Source organism: Euleptes europaea, chromosome 12 (assembly GCF_029931775.1).
Source record: "Euleptes europaea isolate rEulEur1 chromosome 12, rEulEur1.hap1, whole genome shotgun sequence".
NCBI lineage: Eukaryota > Metazoa > Chordata > Lepidosauria > Squamata > Sphaerodactylidae > Euleptes > Euleptes europaea.
In genome coordinates, this window is record NC_079323.1 from 25,500,478 (window position 1) to 25,525,504 (window position 25,027).

General features: G+C 38.6%; 1 protein-coding gene across 1 annotated transcript in view; it reads left to right on the forward strand.

Moving 5' to 3' along the window:
- The window catches only part of PDS5B (PDS5 cohesin associated factor B), a 55,712-nt gene that overhangs the window by 19,637 nt on the left and 11,048 nt on the right, over window positions 1-25,027 (forward strand). Inside the window, exons 11-27 of the mRNA XM_056858088.1 lie at window positions 762-913; window positions 1,291-1,404; window positions 2,781-2,862; window positions 7,472-7,520; window positions 8,977-9,116; window positions 9,201-9,316; window positions 9,993-10,098; window positions 11,710-11,870; window positions 13,575-13,698; window positions 13,937-14,095; window positions 15,171-15,239; window positions 16,355-16,491; window positions 17,122-17,245; window positions 17,435-17,639; window positions 22,850-22,964; window positions 23,216-23,348; window positions 24,092-24,211. Coding sequence (XP_056714066.1) covers window positions 762-913; window positions 1,291-1,404; window positions 2,781-2,862; window positions 7,472-7,520; window positions 8,977-9,116; window positions 9,201-9,316; window positions 9,993-10,098; window positions 11,710-11,870; window positions 13,575-13,698; window positions 13,937-14,095; window positions 15,171-15,239; window positions 16,355-16,491; window positions 17,122-17,245; window positions 17,435-17,639; window positions 22,850-22,964; window positions 23,216-23,348; window positions 24,092-24,211 — 2,106 coding nt within the window. The remainder of the gene's footprint in view (window positions 1-761; window positions 914-1,290; window positions 1,405-2,780; window positions 2,863-7,471; window positions 7,521-8,976; window positions 9,117-9,200; window positions 9,317-9,992; window positions 10,099-11,709; window positions 11,871-13,574; window positions 13,699-13,936; window positions 14,096-15,170; window positions 15,240-16,354; window positions 16,492-17,121; window positions 17,246-17,434; window positions 17,640-22,849; window positions 22,965-23,215; window positions 23,349-24,091; window positions 24,212-25,027) is intronic.

Here is a 25,027-nt window from a genome sequence, read left to right on the forward strand (position 1 = left end):
CACATTTAGAATTTGCTACAGGGAGTTTATCTTTGCTGTGATCAGAGAGCTCTGCTGTTTTCCCGCTTGTTTCCTGGTACAGTTGTGCTGTGTTTGTCCCGTAAATCCTAAAGCAAGAGTCCCCAACCTTTTTGAGCCTATGGGCATCTTTGGAATTCTGACACAGGGTGGTGAGCGCAACTACAAAATGGCTGCCACAGGAGGCAGAGCCAAGCATATGATGGCTGCCACAAAAGGCAGAACCAACCACAAAATGTCAGCAATGAAGTCATGCATAACTCATAGTAGCTTTTCAACATTTTAGGCAGAAGCTCTATTTAATAGGATGCCTTTAAAAATGTATAAGTTGTTATTTTCTTGCATACACACAGCTTACCTTCAGTTAGCTCAGTGAAGATCTTTGTGCTGTGGCGGCAGCTGCTGCCAAAGGAACTTAAAAAAAATATCTGCGCCTCCAATCAAATCTCTAATAGTCAGTGGAGCCAATGGAGGGTCTGCAGAATGGTAGCAATATACATGCTCTGTCTAGCTCCCGTTAATAGCCGATCCGCTGCATTCTGGACCAGTTGGAGTTTCCACGTTGATTTTGAGGATGACCAATGTACAGTGCATTACAGTAATCTATTCTTGATGTTACTGTGGCATTGATCCCAGTGGCCAGGTCATACTTTGAAAAATATGTACCAGTAGATTTAAAAATAAACGTATCATTTAGACTTAAGCCTAATGTTTGGCTTTCTGTTTTGTTTGTTTGGTTTTAGTGGAGAGTGAGAAAAGAAGCTATGATGGGACTTGCACAGATATACAAGAAATATTCTTTGCAGTCAGAAGCTGGAAAAGAAGCTTCAAAACAGATTGCTTGGATAAAGGATAAGCTGCTACATATATATTATCAAAATAGTATTGATGATCGGTAGGTTAACTACAGTTTGTGGGGGGGGGGGGCGCTAAGAAAATACTTGCTTTCCTGTATGTGTTATGTGTGACCTAGTGACCATTAGCAATGAAGGGAGGAACAGCTTGGGCCACAATCCAGGATAGTGTTACTTAACTTCATGTGCTCAGGAGACTGCATCTTTGGAGAGGCACCAATTTAAGTGCCCACCTAACTCTTTTGAAACTCCAGAAGGTAGATGTACTTAAATCCTTGGCTAAACTGATGTAGTCGTCTGTGTGGGGACCCAAAACAGTTAATCTATGTAATGAACAAGTAATCGAGCAGATTTCTGACAAATCACTCTATTCTTGTTTTATAAAAGCTGAAGGTTGTTATTGATGATCTCTTTTTAGACTGCTGGTTGAACGCATCTTTGCCCAGTACATGGTTCCTCATAATTTGGAAACAAATGAAAGAATGAAATGCTTGTACTACCTTTATGCAACCTTGGATTCGAATGCCGTTAAGTAAGTTTCATACGATGAATATGAGATTATTTTATTTTTTGTAGCGCCAATGTGGTTGGTAATTTCATTGTTGAATAATGTGTATCTCAATATTCTTGGGGGCGAGATCCATATTGGAGTTCAGCTATGCTATAGTTGGCTGAACTTCATGAAATCACCTCATTTCTGGTTTTCCTTTTATAATGTAGTTACTTAATGTGTCATGCACTGCGTAGTTCCCACTGGAGTATAACATTTCCTCATAAAATGGTTGCTGGCTCCTGCGATGGTTTGTTGTATGTAGTACCTCAGTTATATACATTGACAAGAGCCCTATGCCATAAGAGAAAAACCATGCAAAGCTGGACTTCTTAGCACAGCAAAGTCTATAAACGATGCTTTGAGAAAAATACATAAGATTGCAGCTTTAGAAGTTACTGTGGTATATGTATAATACGTTAAGCATGGTGTCAGAATGGTTTCCTGAGCTTAATTCCGGGGGGGGGGGGTTAGCTCTGTAAGTGTGCTGCAGTTAAAACAACAAATTCTTGCATCACATTAAAGACTAGAAAATTTATTGTGACTTAAGCTTTGTGACATGGATGGCTCAGGCTAGCCCAATCTCATCAGATCTTGGAAGCTAAGCAGTATCAGCCGTTGTTAGTATTTGAATGGGAGGCAACCAAGGAATACCAGGGTCACTATGCAGAGGCAGGCAAAGGCAAACCACTTCTGAATGTCTTTTGCCTTGAAAAAACCTACAGGCTGGCCACAAGTCGGCCGCAACTTGACAGCAAATATACCTATATAAATCCATGTACAGAGATCATTCTGTAGATGTCCTTGCTTCCTGAACTGAGGCATGCGGTGATGTCACAACTGTGGGATTCTCCCTGTGCTGCTCACCGCAGCTCACTTCATGCCTATTTTTCTGTATTTGGATGTTAGGTGAAGACTTGAGTGTTTTCTCTTGCTTTTCGGTTTAAGCAATTGTTGAGTCTTAAAACTTTTATTTGTTTTAAAAATTGTAATGTTTTATCCAATTGTTTTAATTACATTTAGTTTATTGATATAATATATTAATTAATTATAGTAAGATCCATTTTGAACACCGAGGAAGGTGTGGTAGCTGCATTTTAAATACCTGGAAATTTTTATTGTATAATCTGCAGTAACACATCTCTACTTTTGTTGACTGCACAGTTTTTAATCCACTGTAGTGATGGATCTCGCATTCTAGTTTTAGATTTTTCCCCCAGAAGGTCTCAGTTTAATCAGGCCTTTATACCCATAGCTTGGCTCAGTTGTGATCTGACACTCTCTCACCATATGTAACTTTAAAGAAGGGTGCAAGGGTGATTACTATGTCACCTATTTATTTATTTTTTAACTATCAGGGCATTGAATGAAATGTGGAAATGCCAGAATCTGCTGAGGCACCAGGTAAAAGATTTGGTTGACTTAATCAAGCAGCCCAAAGTAAGTTTATTTTCACTTTTGCATTCCGTATGCATCTCTCCATCTCTCCCCCGCCCCCCCAGGTTGAGTATCCCTTATCTGGACTGCTTGGAACCAGAAGTGGTCCGTTTTTCAGTTCTTTCCATATTTGGAGTATTTGCATATACATAATGAGGTATCTTGAGGATGTGACCCAAGTCTAAACACAAAATTCATATATGTTTTATATACACTTTATGCACTTAGCCTGAATATAATTTTAAACAATATTTTTAATATTTTTGTGTAGGTTGAACCATCAGAAAGCAAATTGGCATGCTGCTTGAGAGCATATGAGTAATGCCTGCATGCCAGCTCAAAAAGTCTGGTTTTCGGGGCAGTCTAAATATCGGATGTCCGGATTACGGATACTCAACCTGCGTGTGTGTGTGTATTTTTTGTAAAATATTTGGTTTGGGCTTGAACTTCACACCTTCAGTCAGCATTTTTTCTAGTGATACAGAGGTGTGGTTATGAGAAATTTGAAAAAAGGAAGATAAAAAGATAGCTTTTTCTGCTTTAAAACAAACAACTTTGTCTGAACTGAATTGTGACCCATTTAATGTCTAATATATTTAATATCTTCACTGTGGTTCTAAAACTGATGAAATCCTTTGAAAGAACAGAAATAAATGAAAACAGATAAAGAAAAAATATCTGATGTCTAGAACCAGTTAGTACTATGTATCACAATTTGCACAGTGTTATGTTATAAATAACGGATTACACAATATGAAACCTGACTGAGGATTCATTTCACATTTTGAGGGGAAGGAAATAGCTTCTGGTTTGAGTGGGTTTTAAAAAAATAAATTTCCAAAAACGTGTGTTGTTTAAAAATACCTCCGCATTATTGTAAGCAAAAGCACAGTTACAATGGTGCATCAGTGCTGAAATCTTTTTGTAGGATATACTTCTGCTTTGAAATGAGCTAGAATATCAATCTGCACTTAATGACATTGTACTTGTTAATCTTCTTGGGTATGTTGTAAAGGCATCTTCCTTTTAAACCAGTGAGGTCATAAAGTGTAAAAGCGTGAGCAGAAGGAAGAAACTTTCATTTTCATATACATGTTTAATATGAATGTTGAGATAAAAGAATCAGGAAACAAATCTAAATGAAATTAATGGATCGATTGTATGGCAGATGGCCAATGAGTGATTAGAGTGAAGGTTTAAGCAGTCTTGTGCAAAATGGAATGCTTTCTTCCTCTCCCTTTCACCATTTTCTAAGCAGTTTTGAAATTCTAGTAAATATGAAACCTCCTTGCATTCAAAGGTGCCCAGTTCATCTCCTTTCCAGCTCCTATATAGCAAAACCTAAGAGTTGAATTTGTGACTCTCTCCTAAGTAATGTCTTTGCTTCGGTTTGTTATAGCTTGAGGGAAGATCTTTGAAACTTTTTGGTCAAACACATTTAAAGATGGGAATCTTGATTTCACCTCATTTGGGCAGATGAATTTGCTACGGGTTGTCTTTATGTATTGATTTGACTCTTAGAAAGCATATGTATATATCATCCAGATTTTTATCTGGACATCTCACAAAGGTTTTCCCCATACTTCTAAATAATGCTTACTTTCCCAAACAAGAGAGTTTACAATCCAAAAAAACAAATGTTTAACTCTCCAAGAAGTTTAGAAAGGAACCATGGAGCTGAACACATGTCTTTCCCAGAAATGCCTTTCCATTTCTGGCTTATTTCAGCCTCAGAAGCTGCATATATGTGCCTCGTGGATTGGTAATCTGGTGGTTGAAGGAGATGTGCGCTCATTGTTGTTACATGGCCCTGGACCTGCTATCCTTTGCTCCCTGGGGGATCTGATGTGAATGCTTGTCAGAAATAATAGAGGGTTGACAACAGTTAGCAGAGCACTGTTGTTTAGTACATGGCAAGGTACATGATTATGCATAAGCTTGATTAACCATATGCTTGTATGTATGTGTGTTCATACACATGCAAGTGTATAGACAGCTTATAGTTGTGCCTCAGAGTTAAGAGGGTTGCTGTTGCCATTTGTAAATAATAAGAGTACAAATCTGTGGTAGTAATGGCAACACTAAAGGTATCTGTGATCCAGACCAACAAAAGGGAATAAGTGGAATGGGATAGTATAAATTCAAATTTCACATCTCTCCATAGATGGTCCAGTGTGATTAAAGATGTAACTGAGTAGAGGGACCATTGGAGCTTTCTAGAAATGTCAGGAATTCTAGATGTCTTTCAGTCATGGCAGCAGAATTGTAGTAAAGGCAACTCTGAAGGAGCCATGATCCATGGAATGGTATATCTAAATAAGTGATCTGTGAAAGGGCTTTTAAAGAAGATTACGTGGATTTCTGACAGGTAATCAGTGTTTATGCTGCCTGGCTTTTCCGATAAGAAATGGAAGAGCTTAATTCCAAGAAATTGCCTCATTTGTGTTTAATCCTTAGAAGACTTTACAGAAAGAACCTGACAGATTGCAAGAGTAATATTGGATTTTGTTCCCATTTAATCAGACCTGACTTGTTTGAGCTGTTTTGTAGGCTAGACCATGGTGTACAACTTTTAATAATTACAGTTAAAAACATTAACTCTCCATGTTTTGCATTTGGCTGTTAATTGTGAGCAGCTGAACATTTCACTGGCTGATTTAAAGTTGTACATTTTCAGAAATTGAATGCAAACTGAGGGGAAATAACAAATGAAGTCATTTCTGGCAGTTATCTGGTATCAGTCAGTTCAGCTAAAATGTTTGTTTACATTGACAGTTTGTTTACATTGACAGTTTGTCATATTTTTGCAGTATTATTTTCCTTATTCCACAAGTAATCAAGGCCTCCTCAAGCTTGACTATTTTACATGGAATGATCTTGCGCTTTCTGTCATGCTATTAATATTTTTCTTGCTTATTGACAATTCTTGACACAGTTAGTGTGAAAAAACTGGCATTATTAGCATTTGTTTACATTTATATAAGAAATGACTTGTATAAATTCACAAAGATTAAGTAAAGGAAGAATGAAGAATAGCCAGTGTACTATTAGACTTATGAGATCAATGTAATTAATAAACTGCAATAAAACTAAATCAAATAAAATTATATGATCACAAGTATTATTCATGGTTAAGTTAGCTGCTTTTTAAAATAAAAATTGGAAGGTATACAGAATTATGCCTTTTTAATATTTTTTTGCATGTTTCTATTTTTTGGTAGTTGATGTGCATGCTTTGTTATATTGTGATATTATAAATATTATTTTAAGATGATTTTGTTTTTTAAAGGATCAAATGCAATACTTAAGTACACATATTTTCCCTACATTGTTCTAGTAAGAGGTCATAGTAGAAGCACCAGCCTACAAAGGCACCAGCTACCCATGTTTGTGGATAATCCTTGGACTTGCATGATTTTTTTTTTGCTTTTGTAAAATCTGTTTAAAAATTGTATGTGATTTTTAAATACTTGATTTTTAACCATGACCACATTTTTAAAAATCCAGGTCATGTAACCTTAAAGTTAATTTAATTAATTTACAATGCATTCCTAAGGACAGTTACTCCAGTCTAAGCCCATTGAAATGAATGGTCTTAGACTGGAGTAACTCTCCTTAGGAGTGCACTGATAGGGTAAGAAAACTTTCAGTGTAGGCTGGGCTTTCCTTTTTTTTGGTAACTACAGCTTCTACTGCTGACTAATTAAGTATCTTTTAATACTGAAAAGTGGCTTATTTTATTGACTGTGGGATCTGTAGCAACAAGTTTCAAATGGATGTAAGTGACTTCAAATCTGCCTTTCTTAACTCTTAGTATGGTTGCAGTTTGAGAATAAATAGACTTAAAACAGTCCATTCTGCAGTTTCTGATTTTCAAGTAGCGCCATCTTAAATTTTGTTCATTTAGATCAGTGGTTCCCAAACTTTTCGGGCCACCGCCCCCTTGGTTCCACAAACTCAACCCAAGCACCCTCTACCCTATCCAACAATACAGTTGAAGGGGCCCACCTCTAGCGTACCCCTGCTGCCCCCTTGCCTCTTAGTGCCCCCCTAGGTAATCCCACCACCCTCCAAGGGGCGGTACTGCCCACTTTGGGAACCACTGATTTAGATGCTAGTTCTTCTGGGATCAATCCGTTGAGCTGCAAGCATCTTTCATGCCTCATCCCTCCTGCTGCTGTCTCCTGTCCCCCCACCCCACCCCATCACCACCACCACCGCTGTTCCTGGGGTCAGGGGATACTTGGGAATAGTTAAAGACATGGCATGAGAGGCTGCGTCTCAAAGGAGAAATCTGTGAAAATTTAATATTTTCCCTTGCAAGAGCAGAAATGCCTTCCCCTCACTCAAGCGTGCCTTTGGATCCAAGTCATTGTGAATGAATATGCTTAGGATTGCAGTCTTTGAATGTTCCTTCTTGTTTGAAGAGAAGTAGTCCACTCTGAAAATTTTCTTTTGCACAGTTAAAATCCAAATTTACATTGTGTTATAATACATGAATAATGAATTAACATACAGTGTGATTTATAATGCTACAGCATTATTTTCATTATGTCTGTTTTTATTTTGTAAAGCATTGACCTTGATAAGGTTTCTCTCACTTAATTTGCAGACAGATGCTAGTGGTAAAGCTATATTTTCCAAAGTGATGGTAATAACAAGTAAGTTTTAATGTTTAAGCATGTTCCTTAAATAATTTTGTAGCAATGAATTATTGAGCATGAGTCTTTCTAACTTTGCAAGATCGGCAACATAAGTACCTTTGAAAAAGCAACTATGAATCATATAAGGAAATATATTAATATGATAGAACCTAAGCAAGAACATTAATTCATTGGGTCACCATATGTCAGAAGCGACTTGATGGCACTTAACAAACACACAAGCAAGAACGTGGATATAAAGAGTTGGATCAAAACATCATTTTCCAGCAATGGAATTTTTTTTTTTTTGCCAATTCCCTCTTATTACACCCTCTCTGAATTTTATGCCTCATGCTGTTTCTGAGGGTCCATTGTCCTCAGAGGAGCAGCATTTTAGGGAGCTCAGGAAGCTGCAATGTGTGGAGAAGTCCCACTCTGCTGATATATGTGCCTTCTGTTAGCAGGACGAAATGTTTGGATCCAACCTGTTTAGTGGTTGGCTTGAATGCTGGGAGACTGACGATCTTTTTCAGCTGCTGAGCATTATGTTTAGATTGCATTGTTATATATTTTTGTATGCTTCCATATACTTCTGTAAGTGGTGCTTCTACCTGCCTTCTCCCTAACTGCCTCCTATTTGCTGTGAAAATACTTTATGAATGGCCTTGCAAACAAAATGGTCAACAGTATGGCCACTGGAGAAACAGAAGGGAATGAGCTAAATTGCTTTCTTCTTTCAGTAGCATGCATCAGTAGTTGAGGGAGAAGAAGGCGAATTTTATCTGCTCTCCCTCGTCACTTCAGCACCCCTTTCTGTTATGTGCATGAGGCTTTTTGAACCCCCTGAGAGGATTTTCAGAGCAATAAGTCTGCTTAAAGAAGAGAAAGGCAGGGAAGATCTACCCCACCATTTCCTTCTGTGAACTATTTGATTGGATCCAACCCAATGCTCGCAAGGGCTAGATTTTAACATGAAATTGAAAAACATGAAGCTGCAGCAAATTATGCATGCAAAAATTCTGAAATTAATTTTTAAAATATTCCCTGTTTAAATTGAAAGGTGAATGGAGCAAAACATCAAACAGAGCTAACCCACCAAACAACAATGAAACAGAACTACTGAAATCAGCTTATCCTTCCTTATAGTTCTTATTTAGCAATTGGAGATTTGGGGCTAGTTTTACTAATAACTCTTTAAACATTATATGAAACTCATTTTGCTTGCTATAGCAGATTCAGTAGCTTTTAGTGGGATAGTTGACATTATCTTCATCTCAGGGAACATTACTTGAATTTGTAAAGGTTGTGCTACCTGCGTGCAAGGACGCATTTCTACAGCAGACAGATGTTGGGGCAAGACCTCATTGTTATCTGTCAGTGAAAATTACAAGCTATTTTTAAATGGACTAACATTTTAATAGATAAAATTAAATACAGAGTTCCGTAGTACATACTTTATTTTGCTTCCTTAAAGGAAACTTGCCAGATCCAGGCAAAGCACAAGATTTCATGAAGAAATTCACTCAAGTTCTAGAGGATGATGATAAAATAAGGCACCAGCTGGAAATGCTTGTTAGCCCAATATGTTCATGCAAACAGGCTGAAGGATGTGTGGTAAGAACAGGTAGACTGAACAAAACAACTTATTTTGGTTACCAAATTGCCTGTCTGTTAATATGTTTGCAATGACTGTTGCAGCGAGAAATTACAAAGAAGTTAGGCAATCCCAAGCAACCTACCAACCCATTTCTGGAAATGATAAAGTTCCTTCTGGAGAGGATAGCCCCTGTACACATCGATACAGAATCCATCAGGTATCCCTTTAAACATCTAATCTGGTGGTGGTGGTGGTGGTGGTCAACTGTCTTAAAACGATGATATACAAAATTATATATTATAGAAGATGTTATGCAAAAGGGTTTAAGCAATGTTAGAACTTAGATTTCATTTCTTTCTGATGCAGCAAATTGGTATAGATTCAGTAAAATGGTATGTGGTTAAAAAAAAACTGAAGTCTTCAGAACATTCATGTGCTTAATTCATTTTTAACAATGTTTGATAATTTAAAAGTAAAAAACAATCAGGGGAACAAAGTATATATTTTAAAATAACCAATGATTCATATATAATGCACATTGCCTGAAATAATTTTTAAAATATTTTTGGTTATTAAAGGCGTTTTACAAATGGTGCTCTGATTTTTAATATTGGAAATTGTGACTATAAAAAATGTGAAAGAAACAGAACATGTGCTTTATAATAACCTTGTGTGGTGATAAGTACAATCAGTTCAGATTTCATCATAGCTGTTTAGGACTAAACCATTTATTTGTTGTTGTTTTTTAAAAAGGACAAAAATGTGTATGTCAAACATACTATGCTAATTGAACCAGGAAGCAAAAATACGTGTGATAGCAGTGTGAACAGGATTAATGGCACATCTCTTGTGAAAATTTTTTATCAGCAAGTAACTTGATCTTTTCCTTTTAGTGCCCTTATTAAACAAGTGAACAAATCTATAGATGGAACAGCAGACGATGAAGATGAAGGGGTGCCTACTGATCAGGCAATCAGGGCAGGTCTTGAATTGCTTAAGGTAAACGAGTTTTTCCACTTAGTGTGAAGTACAATTGTGATGAGTTTTTTGGTGTGAAGGTGATGATGATGGTATTGCCTTGTTTTTGTTTGACTTACGCATTTTTGTGATTATCCATTAAGACAAATGTAAGACCAATGGGAGCTGACAGCACGTTGGTGAGAGGCTGACAGTTAAAGAACCTTTAGTTCAGTTCAGAGTCTAGAACCTGCTGAGGGAAGAAGCAATAAACTAGAGCCGGTGTGTAGCAGAACAGCAGCCTGCTGCTGACTGTGAGAAAGTTAGCTTGTAACAAAGAATCCCAAATGCCTGAATAGATCTGTGGTTCAAAAGTTCACGTGTGGGGAAACTTTGTAATCGTTTCCTTGATTCACTCCAATGTTGTATTTAAGCCATAAATAGAAGTCAACTCCTTGTTTAATTAACACTGTGTGCTGGATGTGTGTGGTTTCCCGGAAAGAAGCACGCACACCTACACGCACACATGGACAAAATAAGATCCATATACATATATGTAGATAGATAACTAAATGGTAGCAGCATGAAACTGAAATCGCTTTTGAGTACCAGCCCCAATAGCTCTGTGAAATGTCTGAGTGAAGGGTGCTTAGTAAAGGGGACTGGGATTCTCTGTCAGGTGGATTCTCTGTCAGTGAGAGGGAGGACTTGGTTGGTGAAAGGGTTGAGGACTCTCTTTGTATATTTAAAAAGAGGCAAGAGGGGTGGTGTACTAACCTTCGTTTAACTCTGAACTTGTGCAATGGAGGTTGCAGAGGGTGAGATGGTCTCTGAGTGAAAAAGGGAGGAAGTCATAGTAATTTAAACATTTTTTAGAAGCAAAATATTTTGAAATCATTTCCAAGGGCATGGCAGTGAATGAAGTAGAAGTAACATCATCAACCAGAAAGGAAATGGTTTTCAGCAATATGACAGAAGTACCATATATTAATATTTCATCAATGATGTCATGACCTTTTCTTTCTGATTCAAACTCTGCGGTATATAATGCGACTTTAGATCGCTCTGTGTTGGGGTAACCTGCTTTTGTTTGTAAATAGCAGGCAGCAAATTTGTATCTGTTCCAGTCATGTTCCCTGGATTTGAAAACATTAGGAAAATAATTCTGAAAAAGTAAAACCAAGACTATCTGGTTTTGATCTGCTGTAATCCTAGAGAAAGTGATTTTTAAAAATGAAGCTGTATTGCTTTGAGCAACTTGATCTATAGCAAGAAATGGATGAATAAATATTACCTAAACTGAGGCCATATTTTAAGCTATGGCTGCTGCACAGTCAGACCATTCATGATGATAAATGGAGAGAATAAGCTACTGATCTTTGCACTAGTCTGTCTCACATATATTTTGTATTTTATCTTTACAACTGAGAGCCCTGTATTATGATTTGGAGTACGGCCATTGCCTACAAGTTGTTCTACAGTAGATGGTTTTTCTTGCTTCCCCCCCCCCCTTTTTTTAGTGCTCACTTTCTAAGGATGACTAAGGATTTACCTGAGTAATGTATAGCAATGTATTGGTTTGGTTTGTATGGGGTAATGTGAGAATCTGGAAAAATTAAAATTTTAAAGGACCTTATCACTTACTTTTTGCAGGTGCTTTCATTTACGCACCCCATTTCGTTCCATTCAGCTGAAACTTTTGAATCCCTCCTGGCATGTTTGAAAATGGATGATGAAAAGGTGGCTGAAGCCGCGTTGCAAATCTTCAAAAACACAGGAAGCAAAATTGAAGAGGACTTCCCACACATCAGATCGTGAGTTGAATACATTTATAGCACTCTGCTACGCAATTACACAGTGAGTTAGAATTCAGAAAAACTCAGCTTAACCTGCTTCTCTCTTAAGTCAATAATAAAATGCTCAATTGTGATGGGGCAGTATTGAACTGTTGTTTTTATTAAATTAGGGAGTTAAGAGGGAAAGTTACGTCAGGGAGCATCGCTAACCCCTGGCTATTCTGACAATGCTCTTCTCCATTTTTGCACACATGGTGGGGGCATGAGAAGCATGTCTTTCTTTCCATCCACCCAGTGTACATGTTGTATGAGGCCACCAGACATCTGTGTTCAATGTTCAGGTATGCCCATGAAATCCAGTGTGAGAAGAGCATGAATCACTGAACCAGGTCACAGTTCTGGTTGAAGCCACTGTGTGCTGCCGATGAAACCTGGGAATCCAACTGTAGATCTGGATCTAACAGTAGATCAAGTTGCAGTCTGATCCTTCAGGAAGAGCAGAACCCCATCTAGGGGTAGAGGATGTGTCACTTCAATGAGCAACACTAGCAAACACTATCTCAGTCATTATCTCAGTTGAGCTTCAGTTTATTGGCCCTCATCCAGCCCATTACCGAGGTAAGACACCAGTTTGGGCATCCACCACTTCACTGGAATTTAATTCTACTTCTCTCCAAAACTCCAGGTGGCTTTTCCCAGCAGTTCATATAGGTATTACACCGCATGAGGGGACATATTGTATCATATAGAACTCATTGACATAATTGCCATTGCCACAAAACATCCCTAGTTCTACCTTCTATATATTATTAACCAGGTAGGAGCAGAACCAACCAAACAATCAGGACAGAACCCATGGTTGATGGTATCCAACCCCCCTAGGAGTACAGCATGGTGTAGTGGTTAAGAGCGGTGGTTTAGAGTGGTTTACTCAGATCAGGAGAACCAGGTTTGATTCCCCACTCCTCCACATGAGCAGCAGAGGCTAATCTGGTGAACTGGATTTTTTTCCCCACTCCTACACATGAAGCCAGCTGGGTGACCTTGGGCTAGTCACACTCTCTCAGCCCCCACCTACCTCACAGGGTGTCTGTTGTGGGGAGGGGAAGGGAAGGTGATTGTAAGCCCGTTTGAGTCTCCCTTAAGTGGTAGAGAAAGTCAGCATATAAAAACTAACTCTTCTTCATTATTTTCACAGCAAGGGTCAACTGCTAGGGTAACCAAGGCAATAGTCCTGAGGCCTGCATAGCTAGGTTTTTCATATTTTTCAGTGGTCACAGAAACACTCCTTAAGTGTAAAAAAACCTGAAGTGTTAAAAAGTTTTTAAAAGGCAGGTTATTTCATTTTAAAACTGGCAAAGAATTGTTTTTGTGCTGGTGGCATTGACATAAGAGGCTGAAATATGGCCACGGGAGGGCCTGGTGTTTGGAACTTTAAACACAATCATTTGCAATGCTTCTATATCTAGAAAAGAAATATGAAGCAATCCGGTTGAATGTGTGTGTGAGAATTTGTTATTTGGTTGGCTGGGCTGTTCTGAGTGCTGTCATTGAGGAAAGAGCCTGCTGCATAGATAAAAATCGCATATATAGCCTTTGTTTGTCCCCTCATTTCAAGTGGTTGCTATAAGTAGATGTCATCAGTGTAACAGTTAAAATGTTTTAAGCATCCTTGTTTGACAATGTGTGATTCTTTTTTTTAAATAACTTTTTTACTTTCAGAGCCCTGCTTCCAGTTTTGCATCACAAAGCTAAAAAAGGACCTCAACGTCAAGCCAAATATGCCATTCACTGCATCCATGCAATATTTTCCAGCAAAGAAACTCAGTTTGCACAGATATTTGAGGTACAATTAAAAAATACACCGCACGCTAAAACCTACAATGTACTGACTTTCTCAGTGAAGGGTACCAGAAAGTACTGTAGTCATGAGACATATTAAAATGCAATTTTAAAGAACATCTGAACCCTTGTAGTAAATGTCGTTAGTAGGTTTGAAAAACTTTTTTTTTTTTAAATTGCAGTAAATTGCTGGTACAGATAAATAGAACTTAACGCTTTCCTTCGTTTATGTAATGTTTCAGCCGTTACATAAGAGTCTTGATCCAACCAACCTTGAACATCTGATTACACCTCTGGTTTCCATCGGTCACATAGCTTTGTTGGCACCTGATCAGTTTGCTGCCCCATTGAAGTCCTTGGTGGCCACCTTTATTGTTAAAGATTTGCTAATGAGTGACAGGGTAAGAGCGCTTCATTATGTTTTTTTATTTTCTCTAGTAAGAAATTTGGAGACAGGAAAAATAAAGTAGCAGTAAAAATATTGTTTCTCTGTCAATTTTTAAAAATATATGTATGTATGGAAAAGGTTGCAGCTGTCAGATTGTGTCTAAACAAGTCTGCCTAAATCAGTAACAAAACAACTTAAACCAGCTAAAATCACAGAAGGCAAAATAGAGACGTAAAAGCTAAATTGTGTTAAAAGATTTACCTGGCTATCTTCTTCTCCCCTGGAGCCTTGCAAAAGAAAATTAAACAGCACAACCAAATCTTCTGAGCATTAGAGTGCTCATATGTTTTACATTCACACTGTGATCCATTTTTTGAAAACCAATTCACACAGTGTCCTCTTGACAAGTAATTGTGTGTAGAACCAATCTGCTGCTGTAGCTATTTGTTGAAATAAAAGTAATTAGCCTTTTAAAATTTAAAGCTTAGAAAGTATTCCTATGAGCTTATTATTCATTCCATGATTTAAAAAAAATCCAGATGCAAATACCGTTAGTTTCTGCTTCTTTTATTTTCACAGAGCATACAAATAATATTCCAGCTAAATGATTAGATATGCATTTTTCAGATTAGCAGATCTTTAATGTCTTCACAGGTTAGTAGAAGAAAGATATCAATGTAGCTTATCGTATTGGACTGGCTCATGTTAAGCAACAACAGTTGTTGCATTTCTGCATCTGGACCTAAATCTCTGCTCTGAGTTGCATAAGTGTGGTCACATTTTGCTTGTATTGGAAGATGTAATGGGTTGGATCCAGACTAAATTGGCAGTTTCCATTGATTCCCCCTTCCCACTGCAGACCCCCTTCATACCCTTCTTCGGGGTCCACAATCCCCTAGGAGCAGCCTTTTGTGGAGGTCGCTGGGCTGCAGGAGGAGGGAGGACAGTTTCATTATACTTATTAATAATTTAGTCTGGATGCAGCCCAATGTACTTAATGTTAAAAGACTGTGTAAAAAAGTAATAATCACTTAATTAAAGATTGTATAGGATACTGAGGAAATAACAAAATTTTAAACTTTGTTCAGATGCCAGGAAAAAAGACAACTAAACTTTGGGTGCCAGATGATGAAGTTACTCCTGAGACACTTGTAAAGGTGAATTGCTTAAAGAAAACATATAGTTGTATACTTAACCCAACTATAATCATATTTTTACCTGTCTTGAAATGCTATTGTTTACTTTCATTCTCATTTATTTCTTGCTTTGATAATTCTCTAGCCTCCCTGATGTAGTTTGTAGAGGTACTTTTGAGATGGTAGGCACATTATGATTTTATTTTAGGAATATCTGTATTGAACATTGAGGTGGTGTGCTGTAGTGGTTAGAGTGTTAGACTAGGACCTGGATTCAGAACCCTACTCTGCTACAAAGCTGTGGATGATCTTGGGCCAGTCTCACACACTCAGCCTAACCATTATAGATGAATAGGGGTGGTGGGAGCAATGCACACCAATATGAGTGGCTTAGAGGAAGGGCAGGTTAAAAATGGATGGGTAAAGTAGGATTTTTTTGTAATTCCTTTGTGACTTCTTTTTAATATCAACTTTCAGCAATCATTTAATTTCATGTATTTTTATTATCAGAATTTTGAAGTACTTGCCGTATTCAATCCCATTCATTTCCCAACTGCTTTGTAAACAGATCTGTTTGACAGAGACCAGTTGCACACATTTTTAGAAGGAAATAGCTGATGATTGAGTGGGGAGGAGTGTGTGTGTGTGTGTGTGTGTGTGTGTACACACACACTCAAATCTTGATGATAATTCAGCAGTTTTGTAGCTGATAACAAAAATCAAGGATGTTCTGCTTGGGGAACTTCTTAAGGTATTCATTCATTTCTTTTTGGCCAGTCTAAGTAGTAGAAGAAAGGGCTCTCTGCCCTCAATGGAAATGACACATCAAGATGCATAGAGACCTTCAGAGCTTTGTCTTGCCCTGTGTGCTTGAATAACTTCGAAAATTCCACGATACTTTCAGTATTGTTAGTCTATACTTGTCCTCCATTTTCTTTTACTCTGGCTGGATAGGATTAAATGGCAGCAGTGATTGGTAGTAACTGTGATACAGTTAACAAGGTTAATTGAGTGTTCTAGGCATCATTTTTGACCACTCACTAATATGTACGGGGTTAAGAATTAGATTACCATAGTTAGTGCATGAGTCTAATATGTATGAAAGAATATGTTTTTATTATTTGTTAATATTTCAGATTCAAGCCATCAAGATGATGGTTCGATGGTTGCTAGGAATGAAGAATAACCACAGTAAATCAGGAACCTCTACCCTGAGGTTGTTAACAACAATATTACACAGTGACGGAGACCTGACAGAACAGGGAAAAATTAGGTATATGAATTATAGACATTTGGTGCAACTCTTTGAGCTACCTCTTTTAGTTGAAGGCACATTTTTATTCTTATCCAGAGACATGCGTACAGAATAGCCAATGAGAACAAAGGTGAAGGGACAAGAGTTCTTTGTCCTTGCCAAACAAGTGGCTGGTATTATGAATGCTAACCACTGACCATTTTGGTAGTCTGCAAGTCTGGTTCCAATCCAATGCTTTGAACTACAAATGCAAATCAGAGAGCCAGATATATACATTCAACCCTAGCTATTATGGCAGATGGTATACCACTTCATCATTTTCTTAATGAAGATGGTAGGTTTTTTAATCATAATGTTTAGATTAGGGATATCGAACTCATTTGTTATGAGGGCCGGATATGACATAATGTCACTTGTCCGTGCCGTGCCTCTCCAGCCCAGATCAGGTGTGTGTGGGGTGGTGGTGGCTGCCTTGGCTGGCTTGCGGGCTGGATAAGATCTCTTAAGGGGTTGGATCCAGCCTGTTGGCCATATGTTTGACACCCCTGTTCTAGATAGAGAAGCCATTGTGATCTAAGAAAAAAAGAGATTTTGCACAGCATGGTCCATCATACTTAGTCCACTAATCTCTGCTTTTTTCTCCCCCAGCAAACCAGATATGTCTCGTCTAAGGTTGGCTGCTGCTACTGCTATTGTGAAGCTGGCACAGGAGCCTTGTTATCATGAAATCATCACGTTAGAACAATACCAGCTGTGTGCATTGGCGATTAATGTAAGGAAACTAAAAGAGTAATGTATATGGGAGAGTGTTGGGAAATTGGTGGCTATGTATGCTAATTATGCATAATTCCCAACTTTATATGTGGTAATGTAGGTGTGTTTGAAATATATTTGTTGCTATATTTTCTTAAGTAGCTGGCGAATTAATTGGGATCTCTAAAATTTCGTTTCTTTCTACCAGGATGAATGTTACCAGGTTAGACAAGCATTTGCTCAGAAACTTCACAAGGGCTTGTCAAGGCTACGGCTACCACTGGAGTATATGGCCATTTGTGCACTGTGTGCAAAGGACCCAGTAAAAGAGAGAAGAGCTCATGCAAGGCAGTGCCTGGTGAAAAACATAAACGTAAGAAGGGAATATCTGAAACAGCATGCAGCAGTCAGCGGTAAGAAATGAACGAGGAACAACCGAAGTTTTTGTCGCTGGATTGTTCTAAATTCAGTTGTTCTCCTATCTCTGTACCCTGTGCTCTCCAACAACATATAAGTGTGTGTGTTTTGGCATTCCCACTACTATATCTTTGCTCAGTAGTGGGAGGGCATGAAATCATCCAAGGGAAGCAAACAGTTCATGAAATTCGAACCTTCCTCTCTGCACCTTTCCCTACGCAACTCCAAAAGAGATAATGTTAAAAACATCCATTGTATTCATTCATTTTAGAAAAATGGTTTGAGAACTGCTGGAAATTACATCCTATGTTTTGGATGCTGTTCCTCTCAATCCCAGATAAGTGGGAGCTGACTGAGGTCATTGAATGGAAAATTACCCATGTTCAGAGGCTGACTCCTTCTTATCCTTGTTTGTGGCAGGCCTGGTCCCTAGTACTGAAAACAAGCTTGGGATCTGAGTTTGGTAATCTCTCTGGTAGAGCCCTGATTTCAGGTCTCTTTCATCAAGCTAAGTCAACTATAAACCAAAGGGTTAAAGATATCGAGCGACAAGTAGATCTAGCAAGAGTGCCCCTATTTATGGCTCTCCCCCACTCCAAATTTATCCTTGCACCGTCAGCCTATCTCCGTTACTTAGAGATAAACAAATATAGAAGGGCTTTTACCTTGGCTAGGTGCGCAGCCTTACCCTCTGCTATGTTAGAGGGGAAATTCAAGAAGATACCCAGGGCAGAGAGACTATGCCTCTGCAAATCCGGGGATTTAGAAACCACTGAACATGTTCTCCTGAACTGTTAACTTTTACACTATACCCCGTTCTAAGTTTATTGAGCCCTCATACTGAGAATGGGACCCGACAGGGAAAGAGAAAAGATAGAAAAGCTCCTACAAGAAGATAATCCCTCAATTACCTCTCAGGTAGCAAAATTTTGTACGGCTGCAATGAAAATTCGTTGCCACAGAGTAGTCTTAGTCCAAATGGCAGATGTAACTTGGATGTTATTATTATTATTATTTTTTAAGTGACTTAAGACTCGGGCTTTGTCGGTAAAACCATTTTAGTCCATGTATCATGTTTTATCTGGCCAAGGGCCGCAAATAAACTATCAGTCAGGTCTATTTCCTACCCACTGCCTTCTTGCCCCTTCACACTTCCTTTCTTCTGTGACAACACAGCTCCTCAGCCATTGGCTAAAGTTGAAGAGTGACAGGTGACTGTCAGGAAAGTGTTCTAAACAGAGATTAAAAGAGTTAAAAACTATTAATGGAGGGCCTTATGTTTGAAAGGAGAAACTAGGGGGAGAAACACCTGTATGGTGAAAATCTTAGGCTTTGATTGAGCACTGGGGGATAGGTGGCTGCTTTTGGAGAAGCCCTCATTAGCCCCTTCATTCCAAATTTAAACAAGGACATTTCCTGTGTCCCTCCACCATTCAGTCCTTTGGTTATGTCCATGTGTTTCCTATGGAACAAAAACGGATGGCCAGTCTGTCAGAAGAAAATTAATAGGTTAATTAAAATAGTATCTGGAGCCAGTCAGGGATCACAAATAACTGTGTAACCTTTTGCTTTACGTAGAATTCCTCTTTGGGCCTGGTTGAAGTTTTTTTAAAGGAGGAAATAAAAAATCATGTGACAGGGCATAGTGTTAATCCCTGCTTATTCTTGTCTGCAGATTATTTCAGTTTTATGGTAGAAATTGGGAAATACCTTGCAAAGATTATAATCTTATAGGTTTGACATCTGATGCCTAAAGGGGAGAATTATTGGTTAGGATGTTTATTGGATGCCAGTTTTGGCCTTTCTACAAATGTAACTCTGAATTGTCAAACAATAGAGAACACAGAATGGCAGAACATCACAAGTCCATCATCATGGTCTCTGAGCAGCCACACAGAGGGACTATGCATGTGCAGGCCACCTGCAGACGATCCCAGACTTGAGAAGGATTTTTCCACCTTTGGGTTGTGCAAGAAAAGGGGCACACCTACTTTTTTCACTCCATCTCCACCTCTCTGAGATGAGAAAGAAATGTTATTTTCTCCCCTTGATGTTGGATGGTGAAATCTGACCTTTCATTTTAACTCAAAATCAACAAGATGATTGTGTCTCTCTGGTTCTGGTGTTCATTTCCCAATCTTAGACTTGGTTGGATGCCATGTGAGAGGAGTTTGTGTTCTGAGAAATTATGAATGCAACAGGGGGTTCTCTTCACTATTGTTGGATACTGCTCAGCTTGCATTTTGGCCACCCTTCCTGGTATGAACAGTACTGAGATTGTTCCATCTCCACTTCCATGATTACTCCTTATCAGAGTGTGATTCTGACCCAAGATCCTAGAAATCACTCATCATATTAATGCAAAGCATTCTAACCTGGAGTCTGAGGATTGGCTCCTAAACCTTTGCTGTAGGCACTGCAGAGGCAGTCCTCCATTGCATCACACATTCCTTTTGCATTAAGCACTTTGAGGTTCCCTGGAAAAAAATGGTCTAGTGCAAATGGAATTGCCTAGCACCAGAGGAAGTGAAGACTGCAACAGAGGTCCCACAACTTTAATAAAGGCTAGGCAGAGCACTCCAATTTGGAAACAGGTTTCATGACATGGTTGGAGATCTTAATCTAGTTCCCCCAAGCAAAACTCTTACAGTTTAAAGGCAACATAAATACCATCCACACCACTTTCAACCCAACACCACTTTCAACCCAATTACAACGATGGGCAGAAAGTGTTCCAAAAACGTACAAGAGCAATCCAAATCTCAGCCTCTTAAAGGAGGGAGGTGCTATTTCCACATCCCATTCCCTTCCGAAACAGGCTGGCAGATTCAAAAGAAAAACTGGGAGGAAATTACAGAAGATCAAATGGTCCTTTCTATAGATTCAAAAGGTTACATTATATAGTCAAAGAATCCCAGGGGAGCACCCCCATTTTTCTTTAGAGAGCCACCCCGCACAATAGTGAGCAAATAAAGTAAAACTGTTAATGTTAAAAGGTGCTGTGCAACAAGTACCTGCACAGGATGTTCCAAAAGACTTTTATTCAGGGTATTTTTACTCAGACAAGAAAGATGGAGGGAGACCTGTATTACTATATTTAGCATGTGAAAGGTGATCTACCTAATAACAGGTTATACTCCATTTTTATTACTGTACGTAACTGTAATCTATATGTGAATTTAAGATGACCCCCCCTTGTGGATGGCACATGTGGAAAAAATTGACCAAGTCTTTCTTTCAATAAACAGGGTAGATCTAAGGTTATTAAATGCATACACCCCAACAATTCAGAATACACCCCAATTAAATATAAGTGACGCTTACTTCCAGTTCTCATTGGCTGCTATCTACTTGGTAAGTGGCCATGCTTATTTCTCCTATGAGGAACTGCACAGAGACTGCATTGATGATACCAGGTCACAGCTCCTTGCAAATCATGTTCATCAAGTGGTTATCTGTGCAGTCACACATCCTTCCCCCCTTTCCAGTCTCACTCACTATTATTGAAAGATCTCTCGGTGAGTCAGGAGGAAGTAGGTGTGCCCTTCCTTTCTCTTGTGGCAAAGTGGTGAGAAGAGTCCATTGCACAGGGAGGGGATCTCCTTGTGCTCCATTCAGTACTGGAATGTTCTGCAGCTGGCTTACACATGTACAGTACTCATGTCAATCTGCAACAGGTGACCACTCAATAACAGGTAAGTGCAGCCATGTGTTCTCCTGAAGTGCCAGTTGTTGGAGGTAGTGAACACATCTGGGTTAGCAAGTTCTCAGCTACAGCCATGATCTTATTACTAGGCTGCCAAGGGGAGGACCCACCCAGCTTTTGAGACCAGCCTTGCTCACTTAGCTAGATGGCTGTCTCTTTATTTATTACACGTTCACTGTGCCCTTCCTCTAAGGAGCTCAGTCCATTGTATACGACTCTACCCTTCTCATTTTATCTTCACAACAATTTTTTGAGGTAGATTAGAATGTTTCTCTATATGGTTTTTTTTGTTTTTGCTGTTTTAATTTTATTGAATAAATATAATTAAAAAAAAGAATGAGACAATGGCCCAGGGCCACCCAACAGATCTGCCTAGTCCAACAATAACCCACTAATGGCCAGCAGTGAATGGATTTTTTTTTTTAGCTTATAGTTGATGTCACACACGCCCCTCTCTGTCCATTATTTTTTTTTAAAATCTACTCTTTATGGACCACCAAGGGGCTTTTGGGGAAATATATATATAGGGAAGACAAGCACAATGTACACCACCACCATTCACCATGTATCTTGGGAAAGAACATTTCTTTCTTTGATGACAACCATGTTCCAGTGAGTCAGAATTGCAGTTTACCTAGCCTTTAAGCAATTGCCTAGAAGGTCCAAGAGGCTTCCCCCCCCCTTCCTCTTTTTTTCTTTTTAATCTCAGCATTACTGTTAGCGCTGTGGTTGCTCCTTCTTGCCTTTTCTCCCTGAGGACCTCACAGTGGCAGTGCATGCACACTGAAGAGGTGGCCGTTCCCACCCTCTTTCCTTAGCTAAGAAAACATCAACCAGCTTGCATTAAGGGCAACATGTCATCAGCACAATGTTCTGGACTCTCCAGGGTTTGTATAAATGGGCCAACAGTTCTCATGCATTTGAACAACGTGTGTGCAAAAGCCCCTGTAAGTCACCAGGAAGGCATGGCATGCTCCCAGCAGGAGGCCAGCAAGGTCAGTGCCAAACAGGAGGAGCATTTAGTCCCTTTTCAATCAGTCTCCACTGTGGAAATGGGATTACCTCAACAGGCTGGCTTAGTCAGAGTGGATGCTCAACTCCCGAGTGTTCAAATAGTTAGCATTAAGATTCCCACAGCCAAAATAGTTCCTTTACAGATATATGATAGAGCTGCTCCCAGTTATCCATAAAATAACTGATCATACAGTGGAGATTTGTGTAATCCTAGAACTGATATGGTCACATGATCATATCATAAAATACCATGGTACATAAAATTAGACAGTTGAAATTTCTAGGAAGTCCCTCTACCCTGTCCTCAGTATTGCTTTTGAGAGTTTTGTTGCACAGATTTAATGAGTTGGGGTTCTTTTTTGTGTATGTGAAATTTCTAAATTATTCTAATGTACCATTTTCTATATAACTTCAGCACTATTGTATGTTATATGGTAAAGGTACTATATAATGCTATTTTGATTTTTTTAAACTTTATCCTTTCAGAGAAACTTTTGTCGCTTTTACCAGAGTATGTTGTTCCATATACTATTCATCTTCTGGCACATGATCCAGATTATGTCAAAGTCCAAGATATTGATCAACTGAAAGACATTAAAGAGTAAGACTTTTCCCCCAATGATTTTGTACAATCCACAGTGCTTATTTCTTAGTCTATATTAACAGTCTGTTTGTATGAAATTGTTTAGTTTGACTAAGGAAATTGTTTTTCAAAACCATATTTGGTTTGTAAAATCAACAAAATCAGTTAATATAGAATGATTGAAAATAATTATGAAGTAAGGTACTTTTGCAGAGAATATTGTTTGGTTTTCTGACAGCTTTGTTTTTAATATAGAATATTTATTCTAGGTGTCTTTGGTTTATATTGGAAATATTGATGGCTAAAAATGAAAATAACAGCCATGCCTTTATCAGAAAAATGGTGGAAAATATTAAGCAGACAAAAGATGCTCAAGGACCTGATGATCCCAAAATGAATGAAGTAAGTCAAAGTCTAAATATTTGGACACCACAAATAGTTTCAAAATATTTTATTTACAGGAGAACTTCTGTTATCTTAAATGACCAGCTGTGTGAACCTGTATAAATTTCCAGCTTAATCCTATGATTGGCATGTGTGTAACTATCTCCATATTTTTCCAAGGAGTACTTTTTTGGTTCCCCCTCCAGTTGCAGCCCACTTATCTGCCCTGAATGTTGATCCTGGGGTTTAGCCGACCTTCAGGAATAGCATCTGGGCAAAGGTAAGGGTCAAAAGAGGAGGGGGATAAATCATCAGCCCCCACTCCTGCGTTTGGAAGTGCCGTTTCAATGGAATAACTGCGTAGCTGGATACATTCTAGGTTTTTGGGTGAGGGATATTTATGTACTGTATCCAATGAAATCCATTGTATGTTGCTCTTGAATGAACATGAGCCCTCTGAGCCTGTTACTCTCAAAAAGGCAGCAAGACCCAAGAGGCTTTGAGGAGGGCAATGAATTTTACAGTATCAAGTCAAATTTGTCAGAGAAATGTGAAGTGGTCTAACATTCTCTTTTCAGGACATCTAGTGTCCCTTGACAGTATCAAAGAATTTGTGAACTGTGAGGAAAGACCGATTTTGTATTTAGTGTCACAATAGAACCTTAGCTCTGTATGAAAGGTGAAAGCTCCAAATGACCCTTCCAGATTGACTTTTTCAGGAGTTGTAATTTGTTTTATGTTTGGGTCTATCTATTTTGCAGAAACTTTACACAGTGTGTGACATAGCAATGAACATCATCATTTCAAAGAGTACAACATACAGTTTGGAATCTCCCAAAGACCCTGTACTTCCAGCTCGATATTTCACTCAACCTGATAAGGTATAGTTCATCTTGTAGATTAAGGTCTTCCTTCATTAAATTGTGTTTGACTTGAAACGGGGGTGGGGACTTTAAATAAGACCATTTTAAGAGTAACCATGAAATTTGCAACAGGTTCCATGGGGCGTCCATGTTAATTTGTGGCTTCTTCTAAAGGTTGGATCTAGTGGAAATTTCTGCTGACATCAGCGATACACAACTTTCTCATCTCACACTCCTGCTGCAGCTCCAAATGCAGCAATTCTGCTCCAGGAGACAGTGGGCTCTAAGGAATGGCATGAAGGGCAAATCAGCAAAGATCACCTCTCCTTTTGTTAGTAGTCTACTAGATCCAACCCAGAACATTTTAAAGACTTAACAGTTTCATTGTGGATTAAACTATAGTAAGCTCTATAAACCATAATACATTCTAGTCCACACAAATTTAAGACCACAGTAAAATTACAGAGGGGCAACCCTTTAGTTTGGTGCAGCACAAAGAAAAACTGAACTCTTGTGGTGCCTTTTGTGTATAAATTATACTATAAATTGTAAAGAGCCTTTTTGTGTTAATGTTTTTTTCCCTTTTTCTCTGATTCTGATAATATGTTAAAAATACATTTTTGATGCTTTTTAAAATGAAAAAAAAAAGAGTAGTCTGGAGTTCAAATTATAGCCTAAACCATGGGTCTGGTATGTGGCCCACGGACACCTTTCCTGGCACCCGCCAAGTGTTTTTAGAAAGTGGGTGGGGCTTTGCCCAGCAAGGCTTCTGATCAGCCATTGGAGATTTGATTGACTGTGCGGATTTTTAAAAACAGATGCTACCACAGCACA